Genomic DNA, 21374 nt, shown 5'->3' on the forward strand with positions numbered 1-21374 from the left:
TAGCTTATTTCAATTTTAAACTAAAAGAGCAACTGAGTTACCATAAACTTGTGATACAATGGAAAAGGTGTTACATTGTCCCTTTAAACCACGCATTTCTCCATTATCAACTCAACAACAACAAAAAAAATTTTGAATTAAGCATAAGCTGTAACATTAAGTTATATCTAAGACTGGCTATGTTTGGGTTTTTCATGCTCTCACAGAACAGTAATATGCAAAAGATAGAAGAATGGTTTTTTTCTTTTTAATAAAAATTCTTGGAAAGAGAAAAACTGGACCCACCAGCTTCTGCGGAAGCTTTTTAAAAACTTGTTTGTCCGGCACTATGTAGTCTTTTTCATGAAATGCATGAAGCAGCAAGAACTCGTTACGTTCAGATCGTCCACCCATCATTGTCCTCGACTATAGAGAGGGGCAAAAAAAGAATTTGAAGCAAAGCATAGAAAACACTGACATACAAAAATAGACTAAGCTACGTCCTTCAACTATTTGTAAGTTCACCTAGCATTACCATAATTCTGTGTCATCACCATGCACAAAACTCAAATGTGATATTTTTATAGAAGTTTTACATTACTTGACTAGATCGTCAAGACTCTCACACTCATCACAGCAAAAAATTTACAGCATCATATATTGTCATTTAGCGTTTACAAATTAAAACCAGCAAATCAAACACAGAAAACACAGAACTGTTTTTGTGGGACAATGCGGGGGGAGAGGGGGGACAGAAATAATAAAAATGTACCATGACATTCCCAGAGATGTTGGTTATTTGAAGGGCCAGTGGCAGAACATTCAGCTCACACATGATCTGGAGAATGAACTTGGCATCTGTCCAGGTGTTTTCCAGCATGAACATTAAGCGAGGAGAATCACTGGGAAAAGAAGGGGGATGGCCTAGTAAAGTAAAATCAGCCTCCTTTGTACTCTGCAGTAGTTTACACCTATATGAAGTGTGGAACACGTGGTATCTGTAGCACACCAGTGTTGAATTATTCAGCAAGGTCTTTTAATTGAAAAAAAACCCGCAAAACTCAAGCTTGCATATCCTATTTATGTATCTAAACCAATGCTCTCACAAATCGATTTTCTTCACACATAATAAGCCACCACCCACCAGTGGCCTGAAACATTATAAAATACTGTTAAGATAATATTTTACTTTTCAAATACCAGTATGCTAAGTCAGCATCTCCATGACAAACCAAATAAGCAAGCATGAAATTCTATAGCGGGAAAGTAGCCCCTCTACTTTCCAGTGAAGGTTTAAAAACACAGATCAGCAACATACCTGTACATATTTTGAATTTCCTCTGGTAGAATTGTTACCCGCTCCGTTTTCAAGATCTGACGGACCAGTTCAGACAAATGGTAACTTTTGCAACGAATTAATTCTTTAGCAGAAATTTCTACATCACAGATCATTCGACCGCAGGCAGCATTCCTTTCAGCAAACCCTCCTCGACCCTTAACCACAGCACCCAAGGACAGAAAAACCCAAACAAAATGAAACATACAAACATTAACAAAGAACATCTATCCAAAATATACGCTTATAGGACTCAGTCAAGTCAGCTCGTCACTACATACTCTAATACTCTAAAAACTCTACTAAATGCCACTAATAGTCAGCTTTGTAATTATGCCCTAAAGGAATCAATCCATGGTATCTTTCAGTATATATGGATATTAAGAAGTAGATACTTAACTGTCATTACTAGTAGATCTATAATTCTTAAACTGTTACGCATTTTTTTTTCTTTATTAATTAGAATAGTCCCCACAAGAACATGGGTGTGGATTTTGTTTTTCCTTCAAGGATTTTTTTTTTTGTACTAACAGCAGGACGAAAAAGTCACAGAACAAACCACACACAAATACTCATCCTGCCCTCCAGTAAGGACAGGAACAGGCAAGAACACGGCCACGTTCAGCACTTCAATACTCCAAGCCTCACACATGTCCTCTGAACAAATACGTGCTAAGAACTACAAAATTACTAACTTAGCAGCTCTCTATAGCATGATTCACCAATCAATCCAAATTACATTTTCTCATTTTACAGTTATAGCAGACAAAGGCTGTTACAGTAAAGACTATTGCAATTAATCTGTCATTACCATCATCTAGTTGAGATATGTAAACTAAATTAGCCTAACTTGAAAATTAGTTTAGCTTATTACTGTAATAAAAGCCATATAAACACTCATCATTTCTGATCTGGGACACATGAAATCCAGCATGACCAACAGTCAAAATACATCAGTGTCACATTTACAACTTCTCATCAAAATTAATTCATTTTTAATCACATGCAACATAAAGGAGCTTAAAAGACTTGAGCAATCTTATTACCCCAAGCTTTGGCATATTGGACCTCCTTAGTCGACCTATCTTGGACCAGTGAGGGACTTTGCAAACATTAATTCTTTGAAGCAGCACTTCCAGATCAAATCCATAAATATTATGACCCTTGCAGCAGAAAAAAACAACAAAAAAAGGTTACAACAAATGCAAATTGAAAGACTGACTTACACACACTCTGTATTCCTTTGCCCTTTGTGTTTTTTTTCCAACTAATTGATGGCATTATCTCTCTCTCTCATAGAAAGCACTAAGAGACCGTTCATCAACAGTACTCATTAGTCTTAACACTAACAATGCTGTTCAGCAAAATACCAAAATCAGCTCTATAACCTGCTCACAGGACACACAATTCAGCTTTACACTTCGATACCAGAGATTAGGATTTAAAGCTTTTTAGAAAAAACCCAATATTCTTTATACAGCATATAAACTTAGCTATGAGTAATTCCTTTTCTCTCCATCCATGCAAGTCTCAGTATTGACACCAAAATAATGTAATTTTTTTCCTTTGATACTACAACAGGCATAGCTGTTAAATCTGGACAAGACCACCTTACCACCAATATTAACATATCAAAGTACTCCAGCAGTATTTGCAAAGTTTAAACAATACTAAGGACATTGATGACACTGGTCTGTAACCTCAACTGAAAGCAAAATGCTACCCTGATGAACATGAGTCTATGTGGACCACTCAGTCACCAGGAACTGCAGGTTCACCATATCAGATACACCTGTGTAGTGCAATACTGTGCTATAGAAGCAGCTCCTTAAATTCAGCAGCAGCATTAAAGCCATAGTAGAGGCATCCTACCTATGTTGATATAGCTTGTTTTTCAACAGCACTAATTAAACCAGGTGCAAATTAAACTGCACTAACACAGCTCTGCTGTTTTTAGGATCAGAGCTCTCACACCCCTACGACTGGCATCTTCAATTTAAAACCACTGGCTGCAGTGTTTCCCCTGATTCCTTCCCATAACCACCAGGAAGCTCAGCTTGTAGGGTGATAACAGATACCAGCCGCACTGAGCTGAAAACATCAGGAACCTGACTGCCCATTTCATCCTATTCCCACCACTTAATTATCTGTCTTTACCTACAGAAGAATAACAAGTTGTATATTACCAACCTCAGATTTATAACCAACTTCAAATTGTCTTTGAAATTTCATTAAATGAAAGTCAGGACTGTACATTAATCAAACGTAACAAAAAAGAAACTGAGTAATTATAATAAATCTGCAGCTGCCAATACAGTAGAAAACATAAGAATGCTTATTACAAAACTTTGCTCAGATCCCGTGGATTTGTATAGGTTATCATTTTGATTTACAGCACAAACACAATCTAAATGGTGACACAAATTATATGAGCATCTGAACTGAAACAGACCCTTAAGTATACCAAGAGTTCCCATTTTTCTAGAAAATCACAAGGGTTTTTATGTTGTGTTTAGTCTTTCCGAGTAAAGAAAAAAAAATACTTGTTTCAGGTACTATGGAAATACTGCCTATTTTAGATGTTATGGGAAATAATAGGATGTATAAAATGCTCTCAGGGAAAATTCTGTATCATCTTTGTATCAAAGTATACCTGCTGTCTTATAAGCAAATTCAATTCATAAGGCAGTCTAAGATAAACATTAAAAAACCTGTAAGGGAACAAAAGAAAAAGAACAAAGCTGACCAACTGACAATATGCTTTAATTTAACTCTCAAAGTCTCAGAACTACTCACCACAACAACATCTGGGTCAATTTTGTGAATCTTCGCAAGGAAAAATCCCAGCAGTGTTCTCTCTGTTGCAGCAATTTCTATTTTAGCATTCTAAAAGGAGCAAGAGGGCACCTGATTTCAGTGACCCAATAAGTTTAAAATGGAAACATCTCCTCTCCCCTACTAGTTACAAGACAATAATAAAGCACCACAGAATTCTCCCTTTCCTTCTATAATTCAAGGCTTTTTGTTCTCACTCCCATAGACACAGAAAGCTTTTCTCAGAGGCTTTTTTCCATTTTGCTTTTGTATGCAGGTGTCTAGTGATATTTTAAGAGCCTCCTAAGAATCAAGCACACCAGGAAAATGTTCCATGTGCATCCTTCACTCACAGGCTTAAGATCACACAGAAACAGAGGAAAAACAAAAATAGGTTATTTTATTATTCTACCAGCTCTCCCAGTGCCCTTTTAGAAAGGATGTCTTCTAAATTTTGACAGACTTTACTCTCCAAGGAAAGAAGAAACAAATTCTCGCAGTTTACTACAAGTACATAGTCAGGTTTAATGAAAACGAACCACAATTGTAACCTCTTTGCAAAACCTTTCCAACTCTCTTGTCTAACAGTCTATTTTATGAGCACAACTAAAAGCAGTACTGAATCACACACACCCCTCTGTTTTTACAACACAGAATAAATACCTGGATTTAGGTTTGCAGAGTGGCAAACTAATTAAATAATCATTCCATTCCTTTGAATATTTCTCTTACACAACTTACCCAAAGCAACATAAAGTTCATGTTTTAAAAAGGTGCTGCAATCAGAAGGCTAACAAAATGAAATTACCTTCTTTTTAATAGCTTCTTTGAAGTCATAAGGAAAAATGCAATCGTTCGGTTTGGAAACAACTGCAAAAGAAATTGTATTTGTTCTTACATACATGTTCTTAATTGTACCCTCCACATAAGCATCCATCCACAACAAAGGGAGCTACGGAAAACTAACCTCTAATTCTAAAAAGCCAGCCTTATGTGAATACTTGTCTTTAAGATAACTGAGTAATTAATAAAGTGTTAGACAATTTAAATCAGTCGTATTTGAGGTTATCATTGGAGATTAAAACTACGGTCCACAGCTTCCAAAGAACTTCCTCTCACAAGCATTCAACACTCTTCATCACTTCCGACTGGGGTCTGAATCTCAAGGTTTAGCTGATCTTACTACAATGACACTGCTGTGAGAGATTTTTTCCCCTAAGAAAACTTGTTTATAAATAAATGTGACATGTTTATTTTTTAAATTCTGTTTAGAACTGAAAAATAACTAAGTGACAGTAAATAAACGGTCTAAATCAATGGGTGAAGAAAGTAATCCAAGAGAACACACGATGAAGTAAAACTAATAAAAACTATAGGAAACTGTATAGAGCAGGGTTACTTCGCATCATCTCAAACTGAGATTTTTTCAATAAAGTCTTCAATAAAAAGTCAGCAACCAGTGAAGTTAAAAATAGGGAGAAAAGCCCACCTGGGAGTTGAAACTTTGTCACTTACCTATTCTAAGCCATTATTGCTGGAGTGACAGAATGAAGTTAAAAAAACCAAAACAAACAAACAAACAAAGAAAACCACCCCCAACCCCCCCCAACCCAAAACAACAAAAGAAAAACTCCAAAGGAATTATTTTTCTACTCATAAACCATTCCAAGTACATACCACAGAAGTGTGTCTGAAAAGGAGGCTGAGGTGGAGCCTTATCCAAAGGAAATTTCTGATGAATCAGAGCTGCAACAGCCACAATCTATACCAAGGAGATACAGAACACATAACTTCATAAACATGACTACTATCAATACCCATTTCTTCCCTCTTTTTTTTTTTGTTTCCTCATCTCTTTTCTCCTGTTTCTACAAAAGATCTTTTTAAAATGAATTCCAACTATAAATAGTTAAAAAGAAGTTATCAATTGATCTCAAGTAAAATAAAGCAGAACTTACTCCTAAATGATTATCTTAGAAATTTGAGAGGAAAAATAATTCATTTTGGAAACTCTGCTTTTATCATAATTTGTTCGGAATCTGAACAGACCCCACAATTTAAAGGATTCCCTATGAAGTGCAGGGAAGATGTGAGCAGGGCATGCAGAAGCTTTGCCTCCGGAAGGGCTGCCCCTGAGCAAGCAGTCAAGACTGCCAAAAAACCAAGAGGTTTTAGTGTTTAGAAGCTATTAGCTTTACGGATGCTTCTGCCTGCTTTGCTGGCAGGACGTCCTGGCTCCCCAGACACTGGTCAGGAAAACCCAACATAAGACAAAGCAGACAGGCTTTAGAAACATCTTGGCAAGCAGAGTCGTGTTGGTACCTGACATATGTCTCATTACGTTGGCTAGAAACCAGGAGTTTTCCACACTCCCCCCCCCGCCCCCAAATTTTAACTTCACCAAGAAGATTAATTCTGCTTGAAAAATTTGTCAGCCGAATTTTTCTTCCATTCAATTAGCCAGAAACAACTATCCTATCCTATCCTATTAGTGAATACTAAATCTCTTCCTAAGCTACGGAGACTTATGTTAAAAAACAGATAAATGTGCCTAACTACACATTGTGGTCTGCAGTCCACAACTGAGAGTGCCACCTACATCTCTCCTCCTTTCTAAGAAAAGGAAAGATCTTGCAGCAGAATACTAGGTGCTATAAGATTTAGACCAAATTCTCATTCTATTTCAAAATGAGTTTTATCAGCAGAAAAACCCTGTCATTTTACCAAGAACCTATGATTAGCTCTACCAAAAAAAAAAAAATCTCCATTAACAGCTGTTTAGGGACAGTTTAATTTATAACTATTATGCACAACAAACAAAATAGAAGGCTTGAAAAAAATATGTAGGATCCACTGTCACAGTAAATATTCTCACCAAACAGGCCGCCTGAACCCACAGTTATCATGCTGGTGAGACCCCAGCAAAAATTTCTTTGGAAAGCCCACAACACAGAAAGTTTATTCAACAGTAAATATACTTAGACATATGTGGTGGTTTAACCCCAGCCAACAACCAAGCACCACACAGACGCTCGCTCACGCTCCCCGCCCCTGGTGGGATGGGGGAGAGAATCAGAAGGGCAAAAGTAAGAAAACTCGTGGGTTGAGATAAGAACAGTTTAATAATTGAAATAAAATATTATAATAATAGTAGTAATAATAATTGTAATGAAAAGTAAAACAACAAAAGAGAGAACAAAACCCAGGAAAAACAAGTGATGTAATTGCTCACCACCCACCAACCGATGCTCAGCCAGTCCCCGAGCAGCAGTCACCGCCCCCAGGCCAACTCCCCCAGTTTATATACCGAGCATGACATCATATGGCATGGAATATCCCTTTGACCAGTTTGGGTCAGCTGTCCTGGCTATGCCCCCTCCCAGCTTCTTGTGCACCTCCTCGCTTGCAGAGTAGGGGAAGCTGAAAAGTCCTTGACTTAGTATAGGCACTGCTTAGCAACGACTAAAACATCAGTGCGTTATCACATTATTCTCATCCTAAATCCAAAACACAGCACTGTACCAGCTACTAGGAGGAAAATTAACTCTATCCCAGCCGACACCAGGACAGTATGTTTTATCAGGTGAACTTCTTCCAAGCCTTTGAAAATTTTTAGTATCTGCCAAAGAATGAAACCAAACCAAACCAAAATGCGAGCAGATTACTTACCTCATTCTGGTGAGTCTTTGGGTTCTGAGTGGTCTTCATGTTGAGGGACATGACCACGAGAGGAGGAGGAGGAGAAGAAAGATCTGTAACCACGTTCACCAAGCCAGGCTTCATGGCCACAGCCTCCACCTTACACCAGCTGACTGACTGATTTGAAGGCTCTGAGGAAACAACACGAACCACCTTCATTCTTCCAGGAACCACAGGTAAGGTTTCTCTAATGGCACTGTTGCACAGAGCACGTCCTTTTAATGTTTTGCTCTTGTGGGATAGTCCAAGATCCAGACTAATCCTGCCCAATTTTTGGTAACTCCCTGGGCCCTGACTCCCCAGTCAGAAGCCTAGTTACACCAGGCGCTCTTTAACACCAAAGAAGAGAGGGAAGATTTGTATTGAGGCCAGGAAGATGTGCAACGCAAAAAAAAAAACTTCAGGCAGCTTTATAGAGAGTCATAGTACAGAAAGATATAAACTAAGTGAGCATAATTCCACCTAAATTAACATACTACCTCTTAGCATCTGATCTTGTAGTCAATCCAAAGGAAGAAGGCTTCATAAAAATTAAATTAATACAAGTGAAACTTTCATTTACACAGAAGTTTCTTAAACGCTACAGAAAAGGCAGCCAGAGTGCAAATCAAAAGAATTTTGATCAAATGAGAACAAGAACGTATGACTGACTGAAATGCACTGGGCAATTCATTTAGATATAGTCCTTCAGAAACACAATTATGGAAATGAGGAGATGGGGGATGACATAAAAAGAGAGTTCATCCTACCCTGGTAGTGTAAGCTATCCTAAACTGTAAGGAAGGTCACAGAAAGCTATTTAGGCATAAATTGTACAAGAGCTACAAAATTATATAGATGGTTAGAGGGAGGGGGGGAAAGACATATTCACCACCCATTATCATTTGAACATTTTGGTCTGTAATTCTTCACTTGCTTTAAAAAAAAAGTGATCATTCAACAAAAGATGCTGCTGAGGTAACTCACTACACGCAGTTAGCAGGAAGCAGAGGTTGCATTTCTGACGGATTAACCTTTTGAAGACAGCTGTTAGTAGACCTAGTTATCTTACTCCCTACAAAATTATTTGACCCCTCTCTGGAAACCCACATATTTTACCTTCTCTATTTTTCCTTGCTCTAAATGCAAACAGGTAACTGTCTAAAATATTTTCATTTATAAAACACTGATCATCTCTCCAAAGGAAGACAGGTGATCAATTGCTTAACACCTTTTTTCTTTGATCTCCAATATCTTCACAACCAGAGCTTCAACTAGCACTCTGTAGAGCAGTGGTCTCCAAAGTGGGGCACATGAACCCCAGGGGGTGTATAAGACAATCCATTGGGGTGTGGGAAGAAAATATTTTTTGCACCATTAATAAATAAAATTAATACTTTAAAAAGTGTTTATTTCACATACCTCATCCTTTTTAATGTCTATTTTTGTGTTTATTTTATAATGCACATCATATATTAGTACAGTAGTACATGTATATAATTTATAAATAAATATCTATATATTGGGGGTACATGCTCAATTTTTTACTGACGGGGTGCACAATCTAACAAGTTTGGAGACTGATGCTCTAGAAAAGCTCTGGTGCTATCTAGCAATGATAGTCAAACTGTAAAGACAGATTCATTATGAATAGTGATGACAGTTTTTGGAGAAGTTGTAGGAGTCTGATCAAATGAGACTCACTTGTTCTAAACCTTTCAGGTATACTTCTTATCCCTGAGACCCTCTATGGGAAGTGTGGAAGGGAAGCTACACAAGAAAGCAAGAACATTCTGGTAAACTAGACACACACACAAATCAGCTTTGGGGCACAAAATCCAGTGCAATGACTACATAAATTTGCATAAATATAACTAGCCAGCTTAATAGACAGTTTTCAACAGAGTGGGCATGCCACAGTTGTGAAATGAACAATTCTGGTATCAAGATACAGACTCTCTCTGGAACCTGAAGGCTGTAATGGAGATAAGGGAATGGGAAAAAGAGAGCTCCCTTCGTTTACCATTTAACTCTGGGCTGGAACCAGTATCTGAGCTCAGGCAAGGTAGTCTAAGGGGAGATAATGCACATCAGCATTACGAAAAATTGAATACTGCCTGAACTGTTAATTGTCATTGCCATAACATTTGTCGTACCAGATATGAGGAACAAAACAGCTCTGGACTCTTTTCAGGTGAAGAAAGAAAATGCCAAAGAAATACAAGGTAAATTCCTGGGAGAAAAGTGCAGATGAAAAACCACTCTTAGGTCTTTAAAATCAGTGCCAAGAAGTACAACGATGCTTGCCAATGTCTGGTGGAAAACCCATCAGAGCTAATCCGTCTTTTGGCAGCCAGGGATTTGTCTATTCCAGTCCAAAATCCTTACTGGTATCAGCTTTGTCAGTGACTGAGCGAGGTGCTGAAGAGGAGAACCCTCCTGGCGTCAGCATTCAATACTATCAATTCTATATTACAAGTGCCCCAAGGAGACTGCACTAATAGATGTAGGTTTTGTCCAGTATGATCAACTTCCCTACGTTCTTGGGGATACGCAGCACGCATTGAATAAAGGGCTCTAACCAAGCCAAAATACTGTGGCATAACCACCTATAAGTGGTGCATGCCACTCACGAGGCAGAAAGGATTTAAAACTAAAAAAGCTCCGCACCACAAAGTTTTCGAAGCGCCAGAAAGAAAACCTAACACACAAACAAAAAAGCCATCTAGCAGCGGCTTGCTCTTAAAAAGATACATTTGCAGAAAAAACACGAATCTGAAGTTGTCAAGACAAGAAAGAGGGATACATTTCTAGGAAACTAATTTTAGCTCAGTATACATGGCTTTTAGGGTATGCACCAAAGAGTAGCTGCTAGGCACTGCATAGTTCCCTCCGACTGCCGCTCAAAGTTATAATCTCACCTGTGCAGTATGCAACTGTATATGGATAGAGCTCTCACTCAGAAAAGGAATAAGTTACAATTTGTACTAGATAATGAAAGTTACACAGATAAATTGCAAAGTTAATTTACAAAATGATAATTTATCAGTACAGTTTAAATTTCCCCTCCTCCCCCCAGTGGATAATTATGTGTATTTTCCAGCAACCAAGTATTTCACATGCAAACCACCATACGTGGATTTTTTATTTCCAGCCAGCATGGTCCTTTGATCTTCCTACTCATCAAGAGAAGCTCCAGGCTAGAGGTGTTAGTTCCAAATACATGTGAAAATGTTTGTCCTTTCAGATCTTGGGGAAGCCGAGGGCATTCAGCCTAACAAGTAACAGAAGGCAGTGAGTCATTTCACCCCACAGAAGTCTTCAAGGTTGACACGCTATATTCAGACAGCACCTGAACAAAACTGCACAATACCTGAAATCACTGTAATTTCCCACAAGCAAAGCCTTAACCCATAATACCTTACAGTAATTGAAGAAATTACACTACTGACTTAAATAGGTGCATAACAAAATCAGGACAGTAATGTAAAAATGCACTGAAGCAAAAGTTCTTCATCTATACTGGGATGTAAGAGAGAAATATTATCATCAGCCAAGACTACAACAATGTTCAATGACCATTTTAATACAGAAACCGCTCGCGTTGTAAGCTTAATTAGATAGTTACAGCTTTAATCTTGCCTGTCATATAAAGACTGGATAAAGTGTTTCTGCACAACAAAAGAAAAATTTGAGAGAGCTAGCAAATCTCTATGGGATGCTGCTTTTGCACCTAGAACTAGTATAAAAAAAGGGTTTAAAAAGGCATTATTTCAGCAACTGACCGAATAGGTTCAAGACTGCTCAGTCTCTTACATTTGAAAGCAAATCAAGTATTTTTGCTAATTCAGAATAGCTACTGATGTTCTCATGGGAATTTTTTTTCATCTTTGCTTCTCAGTTTTACAGCTCTTCAACAGAAGTCTTTCTCACCCAGCCGCTATTTGCAAGAACCATGTAAGCAGAGGTATTGGCTATATTCTGGACACGGATTCAACAAAACATTTAAGGGTACTAAGTAATTTAAAACACCTTACAGTACTTTGGGCCCTGATCCAGTACAGCTAAAGGGTTGTTTGGCTGATTAGTTGATTCAGTGGCAAGGCGATAAAAAATAAAGCGGGATAATTGGGAATACAGATTGTTGTAAATCAATAAGCAAATTGTAACTGGGGGAGAAGGTGGGAGGAATGCAGTAGTTGCAGGAAGTATTTTTCCCCTCATGCTTTATTTACATAAATAGAGCTAACGTTAACAAATCAACATGTTATAGGTTACCTGGTAATGAACTGTTTTTGTTAAGGACTAACCAACATACAAATGATAACAAAAAAAGCCACAAGCTTAGGTATTAAAACTTTTTTTTTTTAAATTATGAGACAATGAGCAACTAACTACACGCTGCAACAGAGGTACAGTCACTAGCTACTAAAAATCAAATCCTGCAATTTATTATTATTATTTTTTAGTAAAACCATAAAATTCTTAATTAGGTAAGAAAACAGGTTATGGTCTTTCATCAGATTAATTATACTCACCGAATATTTAACTTCTAAGTATTCCGATTTTACTGGAACATCCGGGATCTCAAAAGCATAATATTTTTCCACTTTCTGTATAAAACAAATATATCATTTTTTCAATATCTCTCAACTGAATATTCATTCTGTCCAGTAAGAAAACTAATGAAATAAAGGCCAGCCAAAACATACATCTCAGATATCACGGGCTTGATCATATATTACCAATTCTGCAACTCATCATAACCATCTAAAGATAGTAAGAATGTTTTAGTACCTGTATTTAATCTCTTTAGGTTTTCTTAGCATGAAGAGTTTCTACAGAATTGACTTACAAGTATACTAACCATAACAAAACAAAAAACACACAAGCTTAATATAGCTAAGGAAACTCGGAAACGTTCTGTAAATTCACAGGCTTCAGACATACTCATGAGAATTGGTGGTTGCAGACCACCACAAAATCACAAAATGGCTGAGATGGAAAGGCATCTCCAGAGATTGCCTAGTCCAGCCGACTGCTAGGTCAACTAGAGCAGGTTGCTCAGGGCCCTCTCCAGTTAGGTTTTGAATATCCCCAAGGATGGAGACTCCAGAGCCTCTCTGGGCGACCTGTGCCAGAGTCTGACCTCCTTTACAGTAAAGAAGTGTTTTATGTTCTGATAAATCTCATATGTTCCAAATGGTACCTAATGCTCTTGTCTTCCACTGGGCACCAATGAGAAGAGTCTGCCACTGGCATCTTTACTCCTGCCCATCAGATGTTTATACACAATGATAAGATTTGCAACACCAATCCCTCACCCCCAAACTCCTCTTCTCCAGCCTGAGCAGTCCAAGGTCTATCAGCCTCTCCTCACATGACAGATGCTCCAGTCCCCTGTATTTATCTTTGTGGTCCCGTGCTGGACTTGCTCCAGTATGTGCACATCTTTCTCATACCAGGGAGCTCAGCTGAACACAGCACTCCACATGTGTCTCGCCAGGGCTGCGTAAAGGGGGAAGGACCACCTCCCTGAGATCTGCTGGCAATGCTCTGTCTCATGCAGCCCAGGGTGTCCACGGCCGCCTTTGCCGCGAGGGTGCATTGTTGGCTCATAGCCATCTTAGTGTCTACCAGGATGACCAGGTCTTTTTCTGCAAAGCTGCTTTCCAGCCGGTCAGTCCCAGAGTCCATGGGGTTATTTATTCCTCCCTTGGTGCAGGACTTGTTATTTCCCTTTGTTGAACTTGATGAAGTTCCTGTAGGTCATGAAACATCTCCAGCCTGTTGAGGTCCCCCTGAACAGCAGCACACCCATCTGGTTTATCAGCCACTCCACCCTGGTTTGTATTGTCTGCAGGCTTGCTGAGGGTACACTCTGCACCATCATCCAAGTCGATAACACAGACACTAAACAGGATTGAACTCCGTATCGACCCCTGGGGTACACCACTAGGGACTGGCCGCCACCCGGACTTGGTGCCAATGATCACAACGCTTGGAGCCCAGCAGTGCAGCCGGTTTTCAGTCCGCCTCGCTGTCCACTTACCTAGCCCATACTTCATCAGTTTGTCTTTGAGGATGCTACGGGAGACAGTGTGGAAAGCCTTACTAAAGTCAAGACAAACAACAGCCACTGCTCTCCCCTTGTCCACCAAGCCAGACATCTCTTTAGAGAGAGTTACCAGCTTGGTGAGGCATGGTTTCCCCTTTGTAAAGCCACACCAAGCATCTTCTTGTGCTTTGTGTGTCTGGGAAACAGTTGTTTTCACAATTAGTTGCTCCACCACCTTTTCCCAGGGCTTGAGGTGAGGCTGACCAGCCCCTGGTTCCCTGGAATCTCCTCCTCCTTGCCCATCTTGAGGATAGCTTTGACATCTGTTTTCTTCCAGTCCTTAGGAACCTCCTCTGATCAACATGACCTTTTAAAGATAATCAAGTGTGGCCTCGCAATGACATCAGCCAGCTCCCTCCGCACTCATGGATGCATCCCATCAGGTCCCATGCACCTGTGTCTGTCCCAGTTTGTTTAAGTGTTCCCTAACCTGATCGTCCTCCACCAACGACAAGTCTTCTTTGCTTCAGGCTTTCCTTCTGGTCTCTTGGGGTCAGGGATTGCTGAATGCTGGACTTAGCAGTAAAGACCAAGGTGAAGAAGACATTGAGTATCTGAGCCTTTTCCATGCCCTTTGTCACCACATCCCTTGTCCCTTTCAGCAGCAGGCCCACATTTTCCCCTAGTCCTCCTGTACCTATAGAAGCCTTTCCTACTGCTCTTTGCCTCCCTCACCAGATTCAACTCCAGGTGGGCTTTGGCTTTCCTTTTTCCACCATGATGTCACCTCTATTAGTCTCTAATAGAGACCCTCTAATCCTGACCCATAAGCTTTTGACCAGCTCTGTGCCCTTCCTTTGGTAGGGCTCCATGCATTACCATTGCTCTGACATGTAAAAGGGACTCCCCCTCCTCACCATCCCAGCCTGTCCTTCTTAACCACGTCCTATCCCACCACGTGTCCGTGATGGTAGCACTGTAACTGCACACAGTTCCTCCTTTTATACTACATGCTTTAGTGTACGAGCACTTCAGAAAGGCACCCAACCATCTGCCAGCTGCTTACTTTATTACATGCTTAGAACAGAGTAATTTCTATGACAGTATTGTATTTTTCATTTTGAGTGACTTGGGTTTTACTAGAAAGTAGTCAAGTTTGTTTACGTATCTCTAACAAAGATAGTTAAAGCAGTCTCAAGTTCAGTACAACTTTACTGAAGCTTAAGTATCACTTCTGCTTTCTTCAAGAACAATAATGATTTTCCACAACATGCACAGCTTGTCAGTTGCTAAGAATAACTACCTTCGTTTTCCAAATAATTACAGTATCCTGTGCAACAATGCTATGGTACCTGCTGAAATGCCATGCTCTGCCCTGTAATATGTATGCTCTGCCCTGTAATACTTCACAAACCATCTGCACCACTGTTACATATTATTGTTATTATGTTATGCCATAACTATGCTAGAACATTACTCTTACTGCAAGAGTTTCTAGAGGCCCCTTAAATTAAAAAGCGTATTTTCACTGGACAGTGCACTAAGTTCAGCACATTATACATAGAGTCAGCATAATACACCACTAGAGTAAGTTTAATAAAAAAAAACAGTGTCACCATGAATTGGAATAAAATTTACAAATAAACAAAAATGCAGTTAGGTAAACTTGAAGTTATTAGGTTTCGCGGTTGAGTGGTTGGGGTTTTTTTCCTTAAATTAATAGCATCAGCAATAACTCCCTCAGAGCACTACAATGAGCAATGAAGCTTGCTGCTTCTCATAGCACTGCAGTTTTAAGACTGCAATGCCTGGGTAGGAGAGGAGAGGGCCCTCTGCTAAAAATAGAAAGAAGGCAAAACCAAAAACAACTATGGCATCAACAGCTACATGGAAGCAGAAGAGAGTAATATAACTTGGTACAAGAGCATCACTGTGAAGTCAGAACAGCATTACCAATTAGCATGCAAATGTACATCTGAACTGTTGAGCCAAAGCAGAACCTCACACGAGCAGCACATCATAGCTGTAACGTAACAGATGGCGATGCCCTGCTTTTAGCATATATTATTGGTGCCCCCCCCCCCTTTTTTTTAATTTAAAAACACTCTCTCAGGCTTCAAACAAGTTCTTGTTGCAAACACAAGCTGAACATAGTGTAAAAATAGTACGCTGCAGTGATTCATCTGCGTTATTCCACAGAGCTCAGCTCAATTACACAAGCGTCTGGTCATAACTGCAGTGAATGAATGCTTTGCTGCAGAGTAATCTGCCCTTCAAGTGGCCCTTCAGAGAGCAGAAACGAGCAGCAGTGATTAGCTGCTAAGTTCCTAAGTGGAGTAAGGCTGCTTTCAAATTGATTTGTGAAGACTTGCGAACTTGGCAGCAGTGCAACCCATTGAAGCTACTACAATTAGCAGCAGGTGCAGGAGGAAGTGATACAGCTTAAGTGTATCTGTTCGCAGGGACAAAGTTTGGTGCTGGCAAGGCCAAGACGCTCCTGCATACACGCACGGAGAACAACTTGTCTCAGTTGTATAAATACTGGCTTTCTCCATATCATCACAAAACTGGGTATTCTTAATAAAAGAACTTTGGGTGCATGGCAGGTATGCTAGTAACCTTTCTGATTTCCAGCTAATAATGGAAGAATAAGAGTTTCTCGGTTTCACTGTACTATGCCAAAACTGAGACTTTGTGTTACTCTGAATGCATTGCTCGTGAGTGCTCTGCTCACCCGCCATTAGCCTTTTAAAAATCTTTCAAAACACCAACCCTTAACAACACAGTAGTGGAACACTGGCTGCACATCACAGAACAGGGGAGTTCTTCTAAAGCATAGTAGCTCTTAACCACATACAGTCACAACTGTGTGAAGATCACTTCTTTGGAGCATTCGCTCAGCTGAGTGCCACCACCATTTCAATTTGAGAGCCCTGAATACCCCTACGGAAACACAGATGCAAGGGCTGTATAACAACACACCACCTCTGGTGGTATGACTGCAAGGAAAAGAAAGATGATGACTCCTTATGAAAAACAGATTAATAAGATATCTAACCAAACTGAGGTCTCTCAGAGAGGAACAAAAGAAAAGGAGGGCACAGTAATGGGACAACCCCACTACTTCCACAATTATTTTGCAGGCGGCAAAACGACCCCCTGCTGCAGAGATGTAAGCCTGGCCAGATTTGGTGCCACTTGTTCACAGTCAATTTTGTGTTAGGCTGGAATAGCTGAGTTACTGTAATACTTTCCTTGAACAGTCCTACAAAGGCCCCACCAACAGCCCTGCTCTCCAATCCTATCTTTCCTCTTATCCCCCACATTACTAGTGCCATACCCTCCTGCTAGCTCCAGTTCTCATTAAACCCTTCCAGGAGGCACTAACTATCAAAATCAGCAGAAAATTATGCCAGCAAAATAAAGCTGGATAGCCTTTTACCATATTAGTAAAATTCAGTTTACTAAAGAGTCTGATGAATTCAAACAGAATTTGAATTCTTACTGTTTAGAAACACTTCTGGTAGGTTATTCCAGAGCTTCTCTGCATCCCCAACTATCCTGCCTAATTTATTCACGAATTAAAATTCATAAATTTGTTCTTTTGCTAAAACTGTCCTTTAAATAGCTTTCTTACTGCTCATTCCCTTTTAATGCTTTTAGAGAGCAAAAAGGTCTTATCATTATTCTTCACTTTACTAGGCTAAAAAAAAATTAAAGCTCTTTCATAGTTATCTCTGGTATGACTGATTCTCCTTTTGTCTCATCCTTCTAATTACCATCTTTTGTACCTGTTGTCGCTTGAGTTAATCTTTCCTCATCAGGGTGATCAAGTGTTATAATACCCTAGGTAAGATCTGAACAGTGCCTTAGTGCTGCTACTTCCCTGTTACTGCCGGGTGTAACACGGGAGTGATCCCTAAGGACTCCAGATGCACTGTAGTCATGTGTCCAGACAACACAGTTGGGTCTTTCATCCCGAGCTCTGTGTAAACTCAGTAAAAATTTGACAAGCTTTGAACTAACATCAGAAATAACAGTTCAAGTACTTCCTGCATATGGTTTACCTTGATTTTTAAAAGCCATCTTTGAAGGTTAAACTAGAAGTAATATATTTTACCTCACTCACGCTATTCTTCCTTAGCACACCATGGAACAGGTGGAGGTTTCCTAAGATTCTGTTAGCAGATCTGCATATTTTCAAAGGCCTTTCCCCCTCCTTCCGTTTCTAGAGTACAAGTGTTTGTATCCTCTCTTTTAATGAGGAATTGATTTGCCCTGAGTTTCCTCCCTCATTCCTGAAAGGATCTTTGAAGAGTGAGCTATTACAAACTTCTTTTTTACCTACTGTTAAATTCATTTCTTTCCGATCCCCATACATAACGACTGAGTTATAATCAAACATACAAGAGAAATAACACTGATAAAACCAAAAAAGCTAAATTTGCAGAGTTTTGAGAGAAAATAAGCTAGAACCAAAAAATAACAATAGTTTTACAAAGTTCTAACGATGTGTGCATCTTCCCTGAATGATGTAAATAATGCTACATGTTGATGAGAAGACATTATTTCTTGCATGAACTTGCCATTTGAGAAACACTGCTCACATTTTCACTTTAACAACTTAAACTTTCTGAAGTACTCTAGCTTTGGATTAGCTGACCTCCTGAGGGTCCTTCCAACCTGAATTACCGCATGAACTTGTTTTTATTTTCGCTCATTTACATATTGTTAAATTCCATTCTTCCTGCATTTTTACTTGCCACCCCGTTACCTGATCAACTATTCAGGAACGAGTCCTACAAAGTCACAAGATTGCCAGCCTGGGAAAAGTTACAACTAATTCCACACCACCCAGTAATTACAATGAAAGCCAGCTTTGCCAGACTAATGATATCTTACTTCAAAAAGCAGAAAAGTTTCTGAGCACTTCACTCTGAATGTCTTTTCCTCTAACTTGCATGTTCGCCACCTTTCCCCCCCTTACAAACTCCACAACTCCCCCGCCCCACCCCGCCAAAAGACAAATGCTCTGTGTAAATGAACAAGAAAGCTTTCTCACACTAGCAAACTAATTCAGTGCAAATCTGCAACACTATCAGTGATATCAGCTCTTTTCCTATAGAGTTATGACAAGTATTATATTACTGTATGTGCAATTTTCCATTATAGCAACATTTCGCTTTTCCAATATTCTTTTAAGGATTTGTTGAGCAAACAGAACACAGCAAAGTAACACTATAAAACTGTTGCCCATAACTGTAAGCCCAAAGCAGCTTAAGTTTCAAGACTGCATGGCAGTCTTCACAACTTGCTACCTCCTGTATAAATGCACTATGACAATCCACTCTCCGAACAGCACACATTCTAAAAAAGATAAATCTGCAAGGGTGAGAAGAAGGATGAAACGTGCCAAGAGATAAAGTTCAATACGACACCTGGTCAAATGCAAAGACAGTCTAATCCCAGTGCACTGACCTATCTGCTGGACAACACAATCTTTCATCTTAAACTTTGACACCGTGAACTGATACCCAGGCTTTAGGTATCAGAACTATCTGTTCTGTGTTGTCAAAATTAGCTCAGCAAGCAAGACAGACAGTCTGACATTCAACCCAGTTTCCAAGAAGCTAACAAATGAGTATTTTCAAAAGCAGTATGTTTAAACTTCTGGTGGAACAATCATGTTGCAGATTAACTGTTCTTAAAGGAGTATGGATATTTGGGAAGACACTAGGATGACTTTTACAAGTAGGTACGCTTACACATGTCAGGAGTTATATATTTGCTTTTCAGCATAACCTCCCCCGCTGGACAGTGTTTCAACAGACTTTCCACCTTACAAACCAGAACACCAGAAAATGACCAAATAGGATGCTTGTAGACAAACCTTGGATTTGAACTTCATGATCTTATACTTTGGTGAAATGCAGTCATTAAATTCCTTGAAAACACTCATTATAGTTACCGGAGTCTCCATCTCTTTGCCAGTGGATAGGTCAATTTCCTCAAAAACAGAAGTCAGGTTTTACAAATTAACAAAAAATGCCAGCAGACATGACCAGTACAGTTGAATTTTGCTTAGCTATTATGAATCATGTATCTCTTCTTTAAGGGAAAACTACAATGCAATCAGCCAAGAAAACCCAAATTTAAGAAATATTATTTGAAACAGAGTGTTTAAAAAGCATTAAGTTTTCTAATAATACTTCAAGACAACTTTATTTCCTAAGCAGCAAGTCTAAAAGTAACAATTTGTCTGCAATTGTTAGTTAGGGTCGGGAGGAAACAGCAACGCCCCACTCTGCATCTCACATGTGATATACCATGCATACATTGTACTTAACTTTACCACCTACATCAGACAACGCTGGCGTCAATAGTTCCCATAAACACACTACTAGAACTCATAACTTGCCATAAGCAGAATGAAAGGTACTTATGTTTGACATGCTTAAAAGATATACTTACTGTTTCACGTGGCAGTAGATAAACAGTTCTCTCAATATTTTTCACTTTCACACAACAGCTGACATAAGTGTTTGCAGATTCAATCCAAACTTTGCCAAACAAAAATACCACACCTAAGGAAGAAGGGCAGAGCAAAGAATTCAATATGCAGTTCTTAAATTAATAATTATTAATGTTGCTTAAAGCAGCTTATTATGTATTCTTGCATAGAAACACAACCATTTCTGGTTTAGGTCATTGAACAACAAATCTTTCTGATGTATAAGCACATTCTAAATTGTTTTAAACACCAGCTTTACAAATAGATACCAGTATAGTTCTTCATGCCCCTACCTCCATCACTATAGTAACACCTTGATATGCGAAATTCAAAATAGCATCACACAGCCAGTCTCAGAATTCTGTTCTGATATTCCATTTCTACCTACATTAGTTTGATAATTCATGGGGAGAGGGAAGAAGGAGAGAGAAGTCAGTGAAAGCTGAAGAAAATCAGAATGCCTGTGCTGTCAATCACTCCTGAAACATACGTTATCTACAATTTTTCATTCTTCATCTAGACCACTACAATTAACTCATTTTTCCTACACTTTAGTACCGTGAGATCAAGACTCTACTACTAATTATACCTGTGGAAATACGTTCTGAAGACAACAACTAGAAGCTGATCAACTGCAAAAAAGTTTTCAACTGACTATTTTTAACAAATGAGGACACAGAAAGATGTATGACATCGTAAGAAATCCTGGATGCTAAGATAGCAGTTGTAACCAAGGTAGACATTCAGAAAGCCTATATAGAGCAGGACTAGCGCAACTGACTTCACTGTGGACCATGTCATTATTGTACATGCACATCTCTGAGCCACAGAGAATGTGGCATTAGCACAAAAAGCTGCAAACTGCTAACCAAGTGATGCCAAACTTTGAAATAACATAGAACAAGGCTAGCTGACTTTCACATACAGTTTGTGAATTACAAGTAACAGAAACTTCCAAATGCAGCTCAAAAACCTGGCTTCACCTGAGTTCCCTTCAA

At 39.2% G+C, this 21374-nt stretch overlaps 1 protein-coding gene across 1 annotated transcript in view; it reads right to left on the reverse strand.

The window, feature by feature from the left end:
* POLA1 (polymerase (DNA directed), alpha 1, catalytic subunit) overlaps positions 1-21374 on the reverse strand; it is a 208145-nt gene that overhangs the window by 176095 nt on the left and 10676 nt on the right. Inside the window, exons 10-21 of the mRNA XM_009321121.1 lie at positions 20337-20449; positions 19756-19872; positions 12346-12420; positions 10943-11081; positions 7799-7959; positions 5807-5891; positions 4938-4999; positions 4112-4201; positions 2362-2478; positions 1298-1473; positions 752-881; positions 286-405 (exon numbers count right to left, since the gene is read on the reverse strand). Of these exons, the coding sequence (XP_009319396.1) occupies positions 286-405; positions 752-881; positions 1298-1473; positions 2362-2478; positions 4112-4201; positions 4938-4999; positions 5807-5891; positions 7799-7959; positions 10943-11081; positions 12346-12420; positions 19756-19872; positions 20337-20449 (1385 nt within the window). The remainder of the gene's footprint in view (positions 1-285; positions 406-751; positions 882-1297; positions 1474-2361; positions 2479-4111; positions 4202-4937; positions 5000-5806; positions 5892-7798; positions 7960-10942; positions 11082-12345; positions 12421-19755; positions 19873-20336; positions 20450-21374) is intronic.

This window comes from Pygoscelis adeliae, unplaced genomic scaffold (genome assembly GCF_000699105.1).
Source record: "Pygoscelis adeliae isolate BGI_AS28 unplaced genomic scaffold, ASM69910v1 Scaffold53, whole genome shotgun sequence".
In the NCBI taxonomy this organism is placed as follows: domain Eukaryota; kingdom Metazoa; phylum Chordata; class Aves; order Sphenisciformes; family Spheniscidae; genus Pygoscelis; species Pygoscelis adeliae.